The sequence below is a fragment of the Cupressus sempervirens genome, chromosome 11 (genome assembly GCF_028749045.1).
Source record: "Cupressus sempervirens isolate cs-2001-9-10 chromosome 11, ASM2874904v1, whole genome shotgun sequence".
NCBI classification, from domain to species: Eukaryota; Viridiplantae; Streptophyta; class Pinopsida; order Cupressales; family Cupressaceae; genus Cupressus; species Cupressus sempervirens.
In genome coordinates, this window is record NC_143128.1 from 584,864,080 (window position 1) to 584,883,731 (window position 19,652).

The 19,652-nt window shown below is 37.0% G+C and overlaps 1 protein-coding gene across 4 annotated transcripts in view; it reads left to right on the forward strand.

Moving 5' to 3' along the window:
• Window positions 1-19,652, forward strand: part of LOC149531006 (uncharacterized) — an 83,254-nt gene that overhangs the window by 31,657 nt on the left and 31,945 nt on the right. For all 4 annotated transcript variants that reach the window (XR_016358844.1, XR_016358845.1, XM_089810351.1 and 1 more), the window contains exon 6: window positions 18,019-18,088. Coding sequence is in view for 2 of the 4 variants with exons in the window: in XM_089810351.1 (XP_089666477.1) it covers window positions 18,019-18,088 (70 nt within the window). In the remaining 2 variants the exon portion in view is untranslated. The remainder of the gene's footprint in view (window positions 1-18,018; window positions 18,089-19,652) is intronic.

Sequence of the window (19,652 nt, forward strand, 5' to 3'; positions counted from 1 at the left end):
TGACAGTCAATTTTAAAAATAAAATATAAACTACTTAAAATAATTTGGCTTTTAAAAAATTAATAAAATAACCGATTTTTATTAATAAAAAATCTTGTTTATTTAAAATATTACTAATAAAATTAAAATTAAAAACTTATTCCAATTCCTATTTCAATTGTTGCAACCAAACATGGAATATGCATCTTTCAACTTCTTTTCCAGGTCAACCAAATAGGTCCAAATAATATTCTAGACCTTATTTTAAGAATGTGTGAATACTAGAAGAGAGCTTATTCCAGCATAGATGAATGTCGCATTTGGCAATTCTTGCAACCAAACGGGCCCTAAGGGTACTTGCATATATTATCAAGATCTATTGTGAATGTGGCACAATACTAAGAAAATAAATTCATGGAATTTTAACTACATTGCTGTTGTGCCCCATCAGTGTAGAATCCACTAGGTGGTAGTCTCTCTTATCACAAAGACATTTGAACTTGGGACTTTGTACTTACAAAGATACTATAAACTACCACTTCATAGGTAGCAGCAAATTTGTTCAATCTTCAGCATGAATTGATCCTACAAAGGCCAGTTCAGATCGCAGCCATAGACTATAAAGAAAAGCACAATTTATTGGCATAAGGATAGCCAGCTCAAAGTGCAATCTCTGCTGAAAAGAATTCACAATTCTTTCAACAACCAATCTCTCAAAACCCTTCAAATTCACAAATTCACCAAAATATATAATGTCATCAAGATGCATGAAATGAAATCTGAAACCCCTTTTATAATATTCAATTTCCATTTGTCTTCATCTCTCTTAATTTACTTGAATTTCATTTATGATAAAGCAACTTTATGTTATAATTTGTGTCATGTCCCCATTTTGGAGGCAATTTGATTTAATTAATTAGGTTATCCAAAATAATGAATATTTTATGAGGATGACTGATTAATTATTTTAATTAAATAAATAAGTGGTATTAAGTTAATTATTTATAAAGTTATCAAATAAATAAATATTAAAAGGTAACTTTATATTTAATTAATTTAATAAAGTGACTTGAATTATAAAATATTTTATAAAGTCACTTAATAGATAAAATAAAATAATGTTCTAGAAGCTTCTGGAGAAAGTGGAGAAAAAAGAATAAATAGGCACCCCGGGCTTCATTCTAATCATCCAGTTGTTTATTTCTCTCTTGACATCAAATTGTGATTCAGTCACATAGTCTATTGTGGAGCCAAGTGGTTTCAGATAGTCAGTTGATCTTTGGGAATGAAAACTCCCTTGGATTTGCATAACTGAGGAAGTGAAATATCTTCTGAAGGGTTGCACATTTGGAGGTGATACTTCAGTCACTTCAGCTAGGGCATCATTGGGCCTAAGGCCATTTTTCAGCATTTCAGCAGGCATTTTTAGCAGAACCGAAGAAAAAGCAGCTCCGAAAAAAGCAATCCGAAAAAGCAGTTCAAAAAAGCGGATCCAAAAAAGCAGTTCGAAAAAAAAAGCGGATCTAAAAAAAGCAGTTCGAAAAAGCAAAACGAAAAAAGCAAATCCGGAAAAAGCAAGTGGAAAAAGCAAATCGGAAAAAAGCAAAGCAGAAGGGGCAGCATTGAAGAAAATTATTACAGCCATCTACAATCAGGTTCTTCACTTCTCATTTGGCATATTTACTGAGAAATGTAGGTTTTCAGCTGAGTACCAAATATAGCTTCAGCACTTCACTATTTCATATTGTACTTGTCTTTGTTTGCCATTTGGCATTATTCGTATCAAAGGAAGGCTAGAATTTTGCAATTGAAAGAGTGTTGTAATTTTTAGACTATCTATATTGCAAACCTAGAGTTGATGATCAGCTTATTAGTTTGCATTCCAATTGTTTGACAAAATATCAATTGGTTGTAAGTTCTCTTTTTGGCATAAATAATGTTATAATTTTGCATACTAAGTGTTTATATTAATGACACTTGGTTGTAAGTGCATTAATGCCATCTTAGGTTGCATCCAAAGTATTTGTCATAATTACTAGTTGCTGTAGCTGCATATTGCAAGTAGTTAAGTCACATATTTGTATTGAATATTGTCAAAATTAGTTGCACATTCATGTTAGGTCATTGTTTAGACAATTTGGAGTCTTTTTTGTAAGCATTCTCTTTGATGCAAATCGAAACAAGAGTCATTGCAGCAATCTGAAAAGTTATATCAGTCATATGACCCCTTGTATGCAAAGTGTTTGACAAAATTCTTCGAGCCTTCAATCAGCATTTTAAGGTTGGAATTGAGCAGGATTATTACAGTGGTATCAGAGCTTGCTTGCAAAGTGTTTGACGAAATGTCAAACCACTGAAGTATAAAGATTTTTGGTGTTTGAAGAAGTTATAACCTGTTGGGGTTATTACAGTGGTATCAGAGCAGTTTCCTGCCAGCCTAATTGGGTTATTTCAGATTAAATTCAATTATCAATATGGCTTTAACAGGAGACAAGGATTTGGAAGAACGAATGCACAATGTAAAGAAGAAATTAGATTGTCCATTTCAGCAAACAGAGGACCTTCTAAGAACTTTGGAGGAGTTGGAAACTTATTTAGGCAAGTTTGATCAGTCAAGACCCGATGCTATGCAAACAACTTTATCTCCAGCATTTGGTTCGTTGGTTAAGCCCCGATTATTGAGACATCATGATGAGGTAATAAGACTTACAACTCTCTCTTGCATTAGTGAAATCATGAGGATAATAGCTGGCCTTGATTCTTATGACGATCAAATTATGAGAGAGATACTTCATGCCATGGTAAAAAGCTTCGAAAAGTTGGACAACATCCGGGACCCTTATTTCACACAGAGGGCAAGATTACTTGAAGTATTTGCGAGGTGTAGATTTGAAAATATTATTCTAGCAATAGGTTGTATTGGTGACATTCGCAAGATGTTTAATACATTTTGGAATATTATGGACGAGTTTCATCCCAGCAGGGTACTGGCATCAATGCATTCCATTATGTTCACAATCCTGTTTGAGGAGGAGGATGAAATTTCTAAACTTTTGGCAAAAGACTTATGGTATGTTTGGACAAAAGAGAGGAATTTGTCACCTATGGCACGTACGTGGTTAAAGAGCCTGATTGATAGGCCTAAGGATCCTTCCTTTCCTATGACAAGCAGAAACTTGTATGAGGAGTTTAACAGACATGCGGATTCGATACAGGGAGACATTAGCACATCTTTAGGTAATGGTTTATCTGCATCATCTTCATAGGCAGAAGGGGTTACAAATGTTGTGCAGGTTGAGCTAGTTGCATCAGAAGGTGATATTACTATTACAATAATAGATAAGACGTCTATTATTAGTTAATCTAAAGTTCACTGATCTCTGCACCCTGCTACTTCAGCAAGATCGGTGGAAACAACAATTCGGTAGCAGCTCCAGTTCCACCTCCACTGAGCAAGCCTTTGGTGCGAAATCCTTTCAGAAGGATAAGGGCAAGTTTCAGCAACCATCTCAGCAGAAGTCTTCTGCTCCAGCATCCGATGGTACCAAAAAGAAGAACATTCAATGCAACTATTGCCACAAGTATTGTCACATGAAGGTTGCATGTCGGAAACGCTTAGCTGCCCAGTCTAAGCAATCAGGTTTGCAACCCAAAGCGAACAGTGCAGAGCACATTGAGCAGGCGAAATCTGCCTTTTATGCCTTCATGGCTAAAAGACCCGCAGATCATGTACAGTCATCTGCCTGGTACATTGATTCAAGTGCCTCTCGACATTTCACTCATCGCAGAGACTGGTTTACTGACTACCAGCCTTATTCAGATTCTGTTATCTTTGGTGGTGGAGAAGAGTACACGGTTGTTGGTAAAGGCAACATTCAAATTTAGTCTGTTGGGAGGAAGCTGATATTCCTTGATGTGTACTACGTTCCAGGGATGGAACTAAATCTACTCTTGGTCAGTCAGTTGCTGCGACATTCTCCACACTTGGCAGTCACCTTCAGTTCACATCAGTGCACCATCACTGATCGGGCGACTAAGTCTACTATTGCAGTTGGTCTTGAGGATCATGGTCTTTTCAGACTTACTGATTCTGGTGATTCTCAGGACTTAGCTATGGCTGCTCGGCGATCTTCCATCAGCACACTTTGGCATGAGCGATATGGGCACTTAAATGTGCATTATCTCTCACAACTTGCTCGGGATGAGCTTGTTCTTGGTTTGCTAGAGATTCAAACCCAACACCTTGGAGTTTGTGACGCATGTCAGGCTGGGAAGCAACATCACACACCTTTCCCCAGTGGCGATTCTTGGCGAGCTTCTCAAGTACTTCAGCTTGTTCATGCTGATATCTGCGGCCCTATGGCCACTCCTTCTGTTCTTGGGTACAGGTATTTTCTATTGTTTGTAGATGATTTCAGTAGAAAAATGTGCGTGTATTTCCTTAAAAAGAAATCCGATGCATTTATTGTATTTCAGAAGTTTAAACCCTTAGTTGAAAAAGAGTCTGGGAAATCTATTATTACTCTTAGATCAGACAATGGGGGGGAATTTTGTTCTAATGTTTTCTCCAGCTTCTTGGATACACATGGCATCCAACGCCAGTTCACCACACCCCACACGCCACAACAGAACAGTGTAGTTGAACGTCGGAACAGGACAATCACCGAGATGGCTCGTTCCATGCTCAAACACAGACATGTTCCGAAGCGTTTTTGGGCAGAAGCAGTTAACACTGCAGTTTATCTGTTGAACCGGTCACCCACAGTGGTGGTCAAAGGTAAAACTCCGGAAGAGGCCTGGTCAGGTCGCAAGCCCAGAATCAGTCATCTGAAGGTTTTTGGCTCTCTTGCTTTTGTTTGGATCCCTGATGCTTCACGCACCAAGTTGGATGCCAAGAGTCAGAAACTGATGCTTGCTGGATATAGCAGTCTTCACAAAGCCTACCGCCTTATTTATGTTGAGACATCTCGTCTCATATACAGCCGCGATGTAGTCTTTGATGAGCAGCGAGGACCATTCATGCCTGTTTCTCCTGTTCTTGATCCAGTAGACCAGCCTATGCAGGTTCATTATTTGGGAGTTTGGCTTCCATTAGGTCCACCTGATGGGAGGGCTCCAGTAGCTCCTACAGCTCCAGTCCTGCCAGTGATACCTGTACAGACACCTTCGGCTTCTCCTGCAGGATCACCTCGTTTTGAAGATGCTTCACCTGAGTTTGATCCAGATTCTTCTGATCAGGATCCTGCTGATCAAGCATCTCCTAGTACTACTGTTGGTCATTCTCCTCTCCGGCCTAAGTGGTGGGCTAAGACACTTGCTGATCTTGATGATGATGAGCTCATTGATGGGAGAACTACTCGAAAAAAGAGCAAAACTATAGATTCTGTTAACTTTGCTCTTATGGCCAACATTCACAGTGTGTTTGAACCTCAAACATATTCCGAGGCTAAAGGAATTCCAGAGTGGGAACAGGCCATGCAATCTGAACACCAGAGCCTGCTGAAGAACAACACTTGGGTCCTTTCTGATCTTCCCCCAGGGAAGAAACCCATTAGCTGCAAATGGGTCTACAAAATCAAATACAAATCAGATGGTACTTTGGATAAGTACAAAGCTCGTTTAGTGGCAAAGGGCTTTTCTCAGCGTCAGGGCATTGATTATGAGGAGACCTTTGCTCCTACTGCAAAGATGAGCACCATCAGATTAGTCCTAGCCATGGCAGCACAGTTTGGTTGGAAGGTCCATCAGATGGACGTAAAGAGTGCTTTCCTGAATGGTGATCTCCATGAAGAGGTCTACATGACGCAGCCTCCTGGTTTCAAGGTTGCTAGTAAAGACCATCAAGTTCTCAAATTGGTAAAAGCTCTCTATGGTTTGAAGCAGGCCCCTCGGGCATGGTACATCAAGATTGATACGTACCTCAGTGATCAAGGCTTCAAGAGGAGTTCTTCAGACTCAAATCTGTACATCAAGACTACTGACAGTGACATCATCCTTCTGGTTATCTATGTGGATGATCTGATCATCACTGGCAGTTCGACATCTTTGATTCAGGGAATCAAACAACACTTATGCCAGTCTTTTGATATGACTGACCTTGGGCTCATGCATTATTGCTTAGGTGTTGAAGTTTGGCAACAGTCTTCTGGTATATTCATCTCTCAGTCCAAATATGCCAGAGCCTTGTTAGACAAATTCCGAATGCAGGATTGCAAACCTGCATCTACACCTATGGAGAAAGGTCTCAAGTTATCAGCCAAGTCTGATTCTCCTTCCGTTGATGATACTGCGTATAGGCAACTAGTAGGCAGCCTCATCTACCTATCTGCTACTAGGCCTGATATCAGCTTCGCAGTCAGCTATATTTCACGCTTTATGACAGCTCCTAAGGCTGATCATTGGATGGCAGCAAAGCGTGTGCTTCGTTATGTGAAAGGCACTTTTGATTATGGACTTCTGTATTCTCGGAGTTCTAATCCTAAACTCAGTGGGTTCACAGATTCAGATTGGGCAGGCTCTGTTGATGATAAAAAGTCAACATCTGGATATGTGTTCAGTTTGGGATCCGGTGCAGTCACATGGACCAGCAAGAAGCAGCAGGCAGTTTCTCTCTCTTCTACAGAGGCTGAATACAGAGGGACTGTTAAGGCAGGATGTGAAGCTGTCTGGCTTCGTCGGATGCTTGGGGATATGCAGATGTCACCAGCAGGACCGACTACTCTGTTTGTTGATAACGAAGGCGTTATCAAGTTAGCATGGAATCCAGTCTTCCATGAACGAACCAAGCATGTGGATGTTCATTGTCATTACATACGACAGTTGGTTGAAGACGGGACTATAGATCTGCAGTATGTTCCTACCTCAGATCAGACTGCAGACATTCTCACCAAGCCTCTTGGTCCTGATAAGTTTGTCAAATTCAGAGGACAGCTTGGTGTGTTAGATAGATTAACCATTAAGAGAGGGTATTACAATAATAGATAAGACGTCTATTATTAGTTAATGGTTATCTTGTAAATATCTTTAGCTTTAGTTTGCTTTCGTTTTTTGCTTTCTCTGGAATAGAATGTTTCTATTCTTTATGATCGTTTCCTAAGGAAACATCGTCTCTTCCTTTTGTATAAATTGACCTTTCGGTCTCTGTTATTAATAAGCAAGTATTTACCAATTACCTCGTAATAATTACAAGCACACCGGATTGCGTGATTGACACAAATAGTGATTACAGTACAATTGGGCTGGATGAAGTTACAGCAGTTGAGGATACTATCATGTTTGAGGATAGTACAGTTGATCAAAAAGTGAGCATTCAAGACTTTGCAGAAAATGAGTATCAGGCACAGTTGGATGCTTCTTCACATGTGATAGAGGCTAGTAGCTCTTCACTTGGTTTGGCAAGCCAGCTGAAGACAAGGGACAAGGATATTGTCTCGGCTTTATCTCATCATGACAGGATCCATGGATTGATTGAGAATCACATTTGGATGATTCAACTGCAGGAGAGACAGAAAGGAGTCACAACAGGTTCTTCTTGTGTTGACTTACAGGCGATTAGGGAAGGAATGGAAACGATGAAGTTGAGTTATTTACATCTTCTATCAGATCGTGACCATCTTCTTAGCTTTGTTGAAGACTATTCAGATGCCTTGAGGAGGAAGGAGGAGGAAGTTGACAGGCTTTCTCGCGAGCTTGAGGACACTCGAGCTTCTTTGGTGAATACTCCATTGGCATTACAGGACTGGGAGAGACATGGGGATAAGCATGGCATGGAGTTGAGTTTAGTTTCATCTTGCACTCCTGATACTCAGCTTTTCGCGGCACGTAAATCATATGTGGTCGTTGATAATGTTGTGAGCTCATCTTGCATTCACATCCAGAATACAGGGACAATGTCAGACAGGTATGTGGAGTTAGTTGGTATTGGTCATATTACTCAGCTGAGGAGTTTGCTTGAGTTACCAGCTGATTCTAGTTTACAGATATGGACTCGAGATTGTTTCATTGGCGTTTAGGATTCAGTTGATTGGAGATCTTTAACACTTTTTGGTAGCAGTGATTGTTTGGGTGCTATCATGGATTTGATTAGCAGATTGCACGGTGTTGTCTTTTCTTGTGCCAACAGCTTGTCCGATGTTGGTATTAGTTTTTATACACCGGTGTTGGGCTTTGTTCATATATCCAGTCGACCATTCTTGCTAGAATGTGTTGATGATCTTTCATATTTGGCAGTGTGTACAGATGAGTCCCAGGATCATATTGGCATTGATGACATCCAGGAGGATGCAATGGGCAGTTTTGAAGACTTAGTTTCCTTGGCAGTTTCTTTTGGTATAGAGGAGTTGGATAGCGGTGCTACAATTTTTGATACTCCGTATGTTGATATGAGCTTTGGAGTTGATTCGCAGGATATGGATGGTAATACTCTAGAGACCAGTAACTTTGAGGATACTCCTTTAGATAGTGCGTCAGAGGAGGTTGGTAGGAGACAGTTTAGCCAGTGCCATCATGTGTCTAGTCAGTTGAGAGTTAGTGAGCGAGACATTGCTATAGCTTGCCAGCATTTTGATGCTGCTCGTCAGTTGTTAGCAGTTTATGGATGGGGTTCTCCTACTAGTGATGAGCAAGGAGGCAGTTATCTTTCCTTGACAGATTTCCACTCTTTATGGGAGGCTATCCGGATTCTGAGATAGAATTATATGCAGTTGGTAGCCGACAGAGATTATCTTATGGAGTGGGGTAGTACAGCATACGATGCATTATTGGCCAAGGAAGATGAGGTGAGTGAGCTTACTCAGCAGCTCGAGGTGACTTTTGAGATTCTTGAGAGTACATAGTTGGCTTTCGAGGAGTCACGATTTCATTTGGCTAAGGTGACCGTGGAGTTAGAGCGACTGCAGTCTTTACCAGATTCTGTACAGTCACAAGTTGTGGTGTTTGGTGATTCGAGGATGTCCATGGTCGAGATTGTCAAAGACAGTGGAGATGGGGATGCATCCATCCTTGATACTAACATTGGCATATTGGGTTCGTTCCCACTAGAGTCAAGTTCAGTTGAGTTGGGTGTTGTAGCAGATTGTTGTGGTATGCCTGACATAGTGGTGGCCTCTAGTACTAATGGCACAAAGACTAGAGATGTATCAAAGATCATGTGTGATATTGGTGAGCCGGCAGTTGGCATGGTTCCTGCTAGTAATACTACTCCCTTGGCGATGTTTTCGGAGGTAGTAGTCAGTTCCAACTTAGTTAGTGATCGATTGCAGTTAGTTACATCTGGATTGCATTCTGAGCCACTGACTTAGATTGGCGCATTCTATCGGCATTACATTGTGAGGTATGGTAATCAATTTACCTTTGATGACCATGTTGATGAGATGATGATACAGAGATGTACTTTGGTTCCTAGTGCTTGTCATCAGTTATGGGACGGTTCAACGCCTCGGGATGAGAGTTGTGATGGGCATGACATGGCGATAGGTTCTACGGTTGACAACTTGATAATACATGACTTAGAGCAAGAGTTTGGGAGTGATGCTTCAGCGTTTGTTGTTATTGATTCTACTCCTTTGGCTATGACATCTGCTGACTTAACTGGTGATCAGTCACAGTGGGTTGTATCACTTGTTCATGGTGAGTTGTTGACTGAGGTTGGTTCTTTTTATCAACATTATACTGCAGGGAATGTACATCAGTTAGCATTTGATCCTTGTGTTGAGGAGTTGATGGCAGGCAAATTTGGTTTGGGTTCCATTTCTTGTTGTTTATCTTGTGATGTCTTTTCACCATCAGCAGTGCATGGGAGTTATGGTTATGAGACAGTGGCCGGTGATCTGCAGAGTTGTGTTGACTGCAGGAGTTGTATAGTGTGTGGATTCTCCATACTTGGTACAGTTTCATTCGAGAGCGTTCACCATTGTTGTAGAGTTGGATTGTACATTCTGTATAGGCCAGTGGGATGCGTTGATGGTATTTACTGTGTTGGCAGTTTGATTTGTCCACTTTACTTGGGTTTTGATTTTCTAAGAGTTTGTGTCTCGTGGGTTTCTTACTGTGGCAGTTGTGATTTTGGAGTTTGGTTGAGCTATAATTGTCAGTTTGATTATGGATTCCTCTTGGTTATATTGCAGAGGATATTACAAGAGCCTATGTTAATTGACAGTAGTATAGTTCATGACGACATTTGGGATCTAGGCGGATTGATTGGTTTATTGTTCAGCCATTGCTTGGGGACAAGCAATTTCAGGAAGGGCGGAGTGTCATGTCCCCATTTTGGAGGCAATTTGATTTAATTAATTTAATTAATTAGGTTATCCAAAATAATGAATATTTTATGAGGATGACTAATTAATTATTTTAATTAAATAAATAAGCGGTATTAAGTTAATTATTTATAAAGTTATCAAATAAATAAATATTAAAAGGTAACTTTATATTTAATTAATTTAATAAAGTGACTTGAATTATAAAATATTTTATAAAGTCACTTAATAGATAAAATAAAATAATGTTCTAGAAGCTTCTGAAAAAAGTGGAGAAAAAAGAATAAATAGGCACCCCGGGCTTCATTCTAATCATCCAGTTGTTTATTTCTCTCTTGACATCAAATTGTGATTCAGTCACATAGTCTATTGTGGAGCCAAGTGGTTTCAGATAGTCAGTTGATCTTTGGGAACGAAAACTCTCTTGGATTTGCATAACTGAGGAAGTGAAATATCTTCTGAAGGGTTGCACATTTGGAGGTGATACTTCAGTCACTTCAGCTAGGGCATCATTGGGCCTAAGGCCAATTTTCAGCATTTCAGTAGGCATTTTTAGCAGAACCGAAGAAAAAGCAGCTCCGAAAAAAGCAATCCGAAAAAGCAGTTCAAAAAAGCAGTTCGAAAAAAAAAGCGGATCTAAAAAAAGTAGTTCGAAAAAGCAAAACGAAAAAAGCAAATCTGGAAAAAGCAAGTGGAAAAAGCAAATCGGAAAAAAGCAAAGCAAAAGGGGCAGCATTGAAGAAAATTATTACAGCCATCTACAATCAGGTTCTTCACTTCTCATTTGGCATATTTACTAAGAAATGTAGGTTTTCAGCTGAGTACCAAATATAGCTTCAGCACTTTACTATTTCATATTATACTTGTCTTTGTTTTCCATTTGGCATTATTCGTATCAAAGGAAGGCTAGGATTTTGCAATTGAAAGAGCGTTGTAATTTTTAGACTATCTATATTGCAAACCTAGAGTTGATGATCAGCTTATTAGTTTGCATTCCAATTGTTTGACAAAATATCAATTGGTTGTAAGTTCTCTTTTTGGCATAAATAATGTTATAATTTTGCATACTCAGTGTTTATATTAATGACACTTGGTTGTAAGTGCATTAATGCCATCTTAGGTTGCATCCAAAGTATTTGTCATAATTACTAGTTGCTGTAGCTGCATATTGCAAGTAGTTAAGTCACATATTTGTATTGAATATTGTCAAAATTAGTTGCACATTCATGTTAGGTCATTGTTTAGACAATCTGGAGTCTTTTTTGTAAGCATTCTCTTTGATGCAAATCGAAACAAGAGTCATTGTGGCAATTTGAAAAGTTATATCAGTCATATGACCCCTTGTATGCAAAGTGTTTGACAAAATTCTTCGAGCCTTCAATCAGCATTTTAAGGTCGGAATTGAGCAGGATTATTACAGTGGTATCAGAGCTTGCTTGCAAAGTGTTTGACGAAATGTCAAACCACTGAAGTATAAAGATTTTTGGTGTTTGAAGAAGTTATAACCTATTGGGGTTATTACAATTTGAAGTTGACAAATAATAAAGTCACTTTATTAATTAGACGTCCTCATTGCTCCAAAATTAACTTTCACAATGATATAATTGAATTTTGACACACAAGGTTCATGTTTCATGTGCCCATGATTTAAAATTTTTCATACCGATTCCGACGAGCTTTAACACTAAGGTGCTTGTGAAATGAATTCAATTAAAATAGTAACCTTAATAAATATAATTAAATTACAACCAATAGTGCACCTCGCTTGCAAAAATGGCTTAAAAACATCGAAAAATTGATAGCAGAGGAGTGATTGTAATGATAGAAGATGATAAATGGTCCTAACTGTGTGACTTCCTAAAAATAGATGTTGCTTCCAAGAATCTTGGAGCCCAAACCACAAGTCAGAAGTAACATTTGAAAGCATCATATAGTTCCTCTAAATCATTTGAGCTCATTGGACACCTTTGTTGACTTACTATAAATTGTAAGTCCCTTAAAACAAAGCCAAAAGTCACAATTGGCCACTGGAGAGCCAAATAACTTCACAACTTCCTGTAATCACCAACACCATCCTACAAGGACCCAATGATAGGCTAAATCCGCTGACTTTAATGTTTGCTGAAAATAGGGACACTACATTGAGTGGGCATTGCCTCTAGAAACCACCAAACTCATTTGATTTGCCAAGTACACTCACGGATTGAGTTTGGTACTCAAAGTATGCTTCCTAGTTCATCTACAATCTTGTCATTAATTTGGAAAATCATGTCAAATGTTACTTGATGCTTACTTGTTTTCCTTGTCATCTAGAAAACTTTTTCTTTAGTAGGGGGTGATTTTTCTTTAGTGGGGGATGATGTAGTTAGTGTACAATGACTATTATATTGTTTTGATACAATGGGTAATCCAAACATGTATTAATTGTTTTTGAGCTTTGGTTCTTTATAAGCACCAGTTGGTTGATAGTTGTGTTCCTATTGGCAACCATTGGATCCTTTGAATAGATTTTGTATCATCAAGGAAATGGGATAATCTGCTTGGATCACCTTTGATCCTTGACTCACCATCTCTAGTTTCTTCTATAATAATTTCATGTAAAGATACACTTTATTCCTAAATGTCTTATACATTGTCATCTCTATTATTTATCATTTATTCATTTTATAAATAGAGCAGTAAACAATATCTTTGTGTGCAATCCTTCTAGTGTTTTTGCCTTTGTAGTCCAAACTTGTTTGACATATGATTTTCAATTTGTGTTTAGTTGAAATTTGTAATCATCATTTAGTTAAATCAAATTGTTTTTTGTAGTGGATATTTTTGATATAAAAATTCTCGTCTAGGATAGAAGCACTAAATCACCTTGTGCACTAGATGGAGAGATAGGAGGATAAGTTTTAATTTCAAAATTGTTTGTATCACGTACAAAATTCTTAGATTCTAGGTCAAAGGGAGCTTTTGCTTATAATTTGAAGAACAACACACTTGACATGTCATTTTATTTTATGTCGCACTGAAAGGTACGAAATAAAATGCTAACAAAGCTATCCAGCCTAGGCGAATTATCCATCTGAAAGGAAATGATGACCATTTTAACTCGCCAATAGAAATTTCTTGGCAAATGTTTATCTGTTTCGTTTATGACAAGGTTACAATAAGCTGAATAAGTTCTTGTTGAGCCTCATTCCTATGAAAACTGTCGTCAGAAAGGAAACAAAAAATAATTCTTATCTGCCTGTCTAAATGCCTTATGCCCCCTTATATCTTTATGGAGAGATGCATGCTATTCTTCTAACCATTTGCATTTTCTTGAATTATGGAACAATTGACTTGTGACATGCATAATTGTTTACCAACTCATGCTAATCTTTGGATTTGTCATTTTGTAGTCCACCTCATTAAGACATTGGGGTTTTGCTAATGTTACACTGGCTATATATAGGGGTTTGCTAGGTATTTGTGATGAATAAAGTTCGTTCTACTTCTTATCAAAACGCTTGGGATGTCACCCAAGTGGTTCTACTTTCAATTTGTTCTCCACCACTTGTCATCCGCTATTATCTATTTCAAACCAAATAGACATGTATTTCATCTATTTCCCTGCTATAGCCAAATCTATTTGGTTCTGTTTTCAATCTGTTTGCCAACGTGTTGATGTTTGGTAGCTTTAGTTAGAAAAACCAATGATTATATATAATTATATATGAGATATAATTACTTATGACATATAAGTGTATTATATGAGAGAAATTAATATAATAATGATATATATATATAATTATGATTATATTAATTGTCAAATTAATGAATAGACATGCCCCATGAAGGGACACGTCTCTTTTTAGCCTTTGTTCATTATAAATAAGAGGTTGCTGCCATTTGGAAAACACATACCAAGAATATGGCAGTGCTTAGTAAATTTGCAGCTATCCTCAGAAAACTAACATGGTATTAGAGCCATGCTGCAAATGTAATTTGAATATTAATTAACAATGGACACGTCACTACATGTCACTACTCTAGTGAATGATATGCAGCAACAGCAAAGGAAAGGTGACCTACAATACAAGAAACTCCTAGCAAGTGATAGGCCCGTAATAATAGAAGGTTAGAAGTCTTTGGGAAAGGGATTACTGGAGGGAATGATATTAATGTTCAAGGAGAGGACAAGAAATCTAGTGATTAAGCATAGATGAGTAATAAACCACAATGTTTGGTCCATAAATTATCGATAGCCTTGTTTAATGTTTAAGTATTATACATTGCATATTAAATTGATTAAAGAGCGAATTGCATAATAATATAACTAACAAAGAGATGTAATTTGTTTTATGAAGAGTGAGATCATTACTATAATAATAATAAGTCGCAGAGAAGGCATCTCGGAAAGATCATTGCAGGAGTTAAAACTATATATAAATCAGTAACTACAAATGAGAAAAGAGATATTGGAACAAGGCTTTTAGAAAATAGTACGCCTTAGAGGAATATAAATTGGAAAGATAATAACATATACAAAATTGTAGCATGCTGCAATATATGGAATCAACATGATATATGGTAGAGATAACGAATATTTGTCTACGTTGGAGAGATTTGAGAAATTAATGCATGGTGGGGATGAGTGAGTAGTGATGGCACAAGTCACTACTAAATAAATAGGAAGTGTTGGCATCAACTCTGCCCTTCTTGTCAGGTTGTGATGTGTATTGACAACAAGATGGTTATCCTTAAATTGTAGAGGGAGGGGCATGCTTTTGTTGTCCTTAATTTAGAACTAGCTTAATAGAAGTAGTCATTTGGAGGGCACAATCCTTTGACTACACAAGATAAGTATTCTCTTTTGAGTACAAATTCTAAATATTCTAATCCTAATATAGTAAATGTCTCTTGTATTTCTATACGTACTATGAGAGTTATGCGCCTTGATCCTTTCCTATGAGAATGTTATTGCAAGAAAAAGGGAGATTGATATTAGAATCAGTGGGAGTTAGACACTTCTTCAAGGGAAACTTTCGACGAGGAGCTCGAATGATTGATATTCAGAGGGAGTTAGACACTTCTTCAAGGGAAACTTTCGACGAGGAGCTCGGATGATTGATATTTAGAGGGAGTTTGAAAGTCCTTGTGTGTGACTATGTGATTTTAATGGGCCTACCCCCTATGTACATCATGAGGAAGTGACAACTTCCAAATGATGTCACTTGTAATTGCAGAAGTTATTGAAAGGTGACGATCTTAGAATAACTTAATTTTCTATTATGATGGATATCTTACAATGTCTATGCAAGTCATAATAGATCGTACTTTGCATGGTGGATGTTTATATGCTAAGCATTACGAGAATGCGTGTGCACATCCCTTATAAACATTTTTTTAAAGGACATGGTGAATGTTATGTATATTGATATTCTGGAAGGCCATTACATAGAGTACTTGGTGAATATCACATGTCTTTATGTTCTGGAAGGACATTACTCACAGATTACTTGGTGAATATCACGTGACTCGATGTTCTGGAAGGCCATTACTCACAATATTCGGTGAATATCTTGCATCTCAACATTCTGAAAGGCCATTACTCAGAGTATTTGGTGAATATCATAGATATTCTAGGAGGCCAATACTCATGATATCATATGTGATATCAAACATTTTTGAATAATTGGTGAATAGTCTGTATTCTGGGACACCAGTACTCATGATATCAAATGTGATATCCTTTTGAGTATTTGGTGAATATCATATTTTGATATTCTAGGAGACCAATACTTTTGATATCAAATGTGATATAAAAAATGATGGAGATCTTCTCATCAAAGATGATCTTAATCTTGTTAACTTGATATTACTTTGAGGTAATACATGTGTTTATCCTCCCTAGCTAAGAGGGAGTGTTGATGTTTGGTAGCTTCAGTCAAATAAACCAATGACTGTATATAATTATGTATGAGATACAATCACTTATGAGATATAAGTTTATTATATGAGAAAAATTAATATAATAATGACACACGCACACACAAACACACACAAACACATATAAAATTATGATTATATTTATTATCATATTAATTGTCAAATTAATGAATAGACATGTCCCATGAAGGGAGATGTCTCTTCTTAGCCTTTGCTCATTATAGATAAGAGGCTGCTGCCATTTGGAAAACACATACCAAGAATATGACAGTGCTTAGTACATTTGCAGTGATCCTCAGAAAACTAACACAACACTTATCATCCGCTACTATCTATTAAAAACTAGATATACATGTATTTCATCTATTTCTCTGCTATAGCCAAATGTATTTTTCATCCTCACTACATTCTATTGTTGATATTGTGCATAACTTGCTATGCATGCTATTGGTCATCTATGATATCATTTTCATGTTGTTAACATTGAAAATATATGTTAACTTCACTTTATATTGTTGAGAACTTGAATGTGCTATTACTGGAAATAAGAAAATCATTCAAAAATACTTGAAGAACTTTTGGATCATGCCATACCTCTGACTTATTTAGGAAACAGCTCATTGGAAATGAATTTCCTCAATTACCTTTGCAGTTCTTCATGTGCTATGACCACCGACAAATAACTAATCACAAGTAAAGATTACAGAGTATGACCTTTGTCTGCATGCAAAATTTACTTTAGGAGTGAACCAAGCCCAAATAACTGCTATTTTTCAGTTTGTCAATCAATTGGTGAATGATATACCTAGAACTTTGTGATAAATGACTGGAATAAAAGAATCTTATAAAAATAGCTGAAAATATAATGCCCTCTTAATTTCTATTTTTGAATTCCTTTAATTATCAGCAGATTGTACTAAACTTTCTGGCATTGCCAATCATCTTTGTATTCTTGAAAATTATCTAATTTAATCATCCACACCTGTAGACCAAGTTTGTCTCATTGCCACTGTATTAACCATACTTCTTGTCATAGTCACTTTGGTATGTTTGGCACACCACAATTATTTCTTTGTTCCTGTGAACTCAACATGTCATAGTGTGAACACTAGAAGAGTGTCTACAAAGATTGCATGTCCAAGGTATGTGTGAATGATGATCGAATAATGAATAAAAAATGAAAATATATTTTAGAGCATTTTATATAAGCAATTGTCTGCACAAGTTTTATATGTAAATTGACTTATCTATTGTATAAATGAATCTAACGCACTTCTGAAAACAAAATGAGCACTGCAAGACCAAAAAATGCTGTAGCCTTTTGATGCTATTTTCTTTTACTGAGGCATTGCTATAGCTCTTAGATGGGAAGTTCGTCTTTTTCTTTTGTGGGTACATAAATTAAAAACTTAAGCAGACACACATAATTAAGTTATATGCATCAATGCCCAATTTATTTTAACTTAATAAAATTGATTACAAATAATTGTCTACCTTTCAATCTTATCTACTCCACAAATTGAATAACATAGAAATTCAATTCCTAATTTAATTTTGCACATGTAAAATTTTCAATATCTGATGATTATCATCCCCAATATTGTGCCCTTCAACTACTGAATTGGCTAGATGTATTTGAAGAAATGAAAACTACTGTGCATTGCTAACCAGAATGATATTTTTTTGGGTTCTACCATCAAGACTTCTAACTCATTGTCCAAGATACTTATGACTTACATGATAAATACACTGGATAAACTTTTGCCTCAGCAACCTTTCTTTCTAATTGTGCACTACATCTTGTGCAAAAGGCATTTTGAATTTAAGAGACTAAAGATGAAATCTGTTTTCTGTTTCGCAGATACGACTTTGCCTTTGTTGATGCTGAGAAACAAATGAATGGTGAATATTATGAGCTGCTTTTACAATTGGTACGATTTCTACAACTGTGTTTAAAGACTTAGAGAATGCTCTTACTTAAATGCTAGATCTAATGTATCATTAACATTATTAAGGTTTATATGCATCAAATCAGAAAACACCCCCATATAAGAATTTGTCAAATAATGAGAATGGGACATCGGTTATTATTTCCTCCCACAATATAAAATTCCCACTCATCCCATTTTATAGAGTTTCCGGTCATATTAAGTCCAATGAGAGACAATCATGCATGAATGATATCAGCCTGTAACTTTGTTAGTCATCAATCTCTAGCGACCATCAGATGGCTCCAAGCCTCACATACCCAATCAGTCTAAAGTATATATAGATATAAATTCTTTGCTCTCAGCAATGAATAACGCATCCAATACTGTGAGACAATTAGCCTTCCAAATTTGAAGAATCTAGATTGAAGTAGAAGTGACTCAACACACATGATCAGGTAGAGTAATCACAAAGGTAACCATAACTTTCATAAATTTTCCAAACACTTAGGTATGATAGATATAGTCCCTCATGAGAGTGTAGGCTACAATTTTTTTGTTCACCACCCCACACAAGGAAATTCTTATACCTTAAATCATTTCTTATGGGAACTTCAATATTTCATCTTCTCTCATGTTCAAGTGAGAATATTTATTTGTAACTAGTGATATTCCAACCGATGAACTCATCAAAGTCTAAAGCACACATATTGATAACATCTGTTGTACAATGTAGTGTAATAAATGTGTGCAGTAACTAAAGTCAACCAGGGGCTAATAATTATTGTATGAACAAATCGTTCACCTTCACTCATCATATTAACTTGGGCGAGTAAAGTGATTTTCTAACAATGTATGAGTTGGTCTTCATTTAATCGCTTCTATACCACTCTGTTTCTTTTCTAGTTGCAGTATGCTAAACAGATTGCTTCCTTCCACATTACTGACCATCAGAAGATTGTTGTGTATGCACCATTCATTTTGTCGCCAATGATTGCACAACCATGTGGGCCCATAACCATTACAAATGTTTAGCATATATATCACCATCTTTACTGGAATTGATAATTTAATCAAAATAACTTGAGGCAACAGAGATCAAATACCATATATGTTCTTAATGTCAATATCATTGATGTTTCTTTTATTCAAATAGGTTCGTTAATACCCAATAAAGAAAGTGGACCAATTCATTATGTGGTTTTTCAAGAACTCGGACTGGTTATAGCTCTATATTAGTGCAACAGGTCAGACACCTAAATGTGGCCTGTCAAGTTTATTTGTTGTAGTATGCAGATCAACTCTCAGCCTCCACATCAGATCCCATTCCACAGTGGAAGCATCACAGTGCACACTCACACTTTCAACATCCCACGACGCATAATTTCTCACAGGCCACACGGTTCAAGCATTCCAAAAAACCTTAATCAAAACTTTATGCGCCCAACAATAACTTTAATAATGATTTTGCATTCATCGAGTGACTCCTTAGACAGTCGAACAATATAATCTTCTACTTAATGATGATGATGATCATGAGTAGAGGTTTGGTGCAGTGGTCTTCATA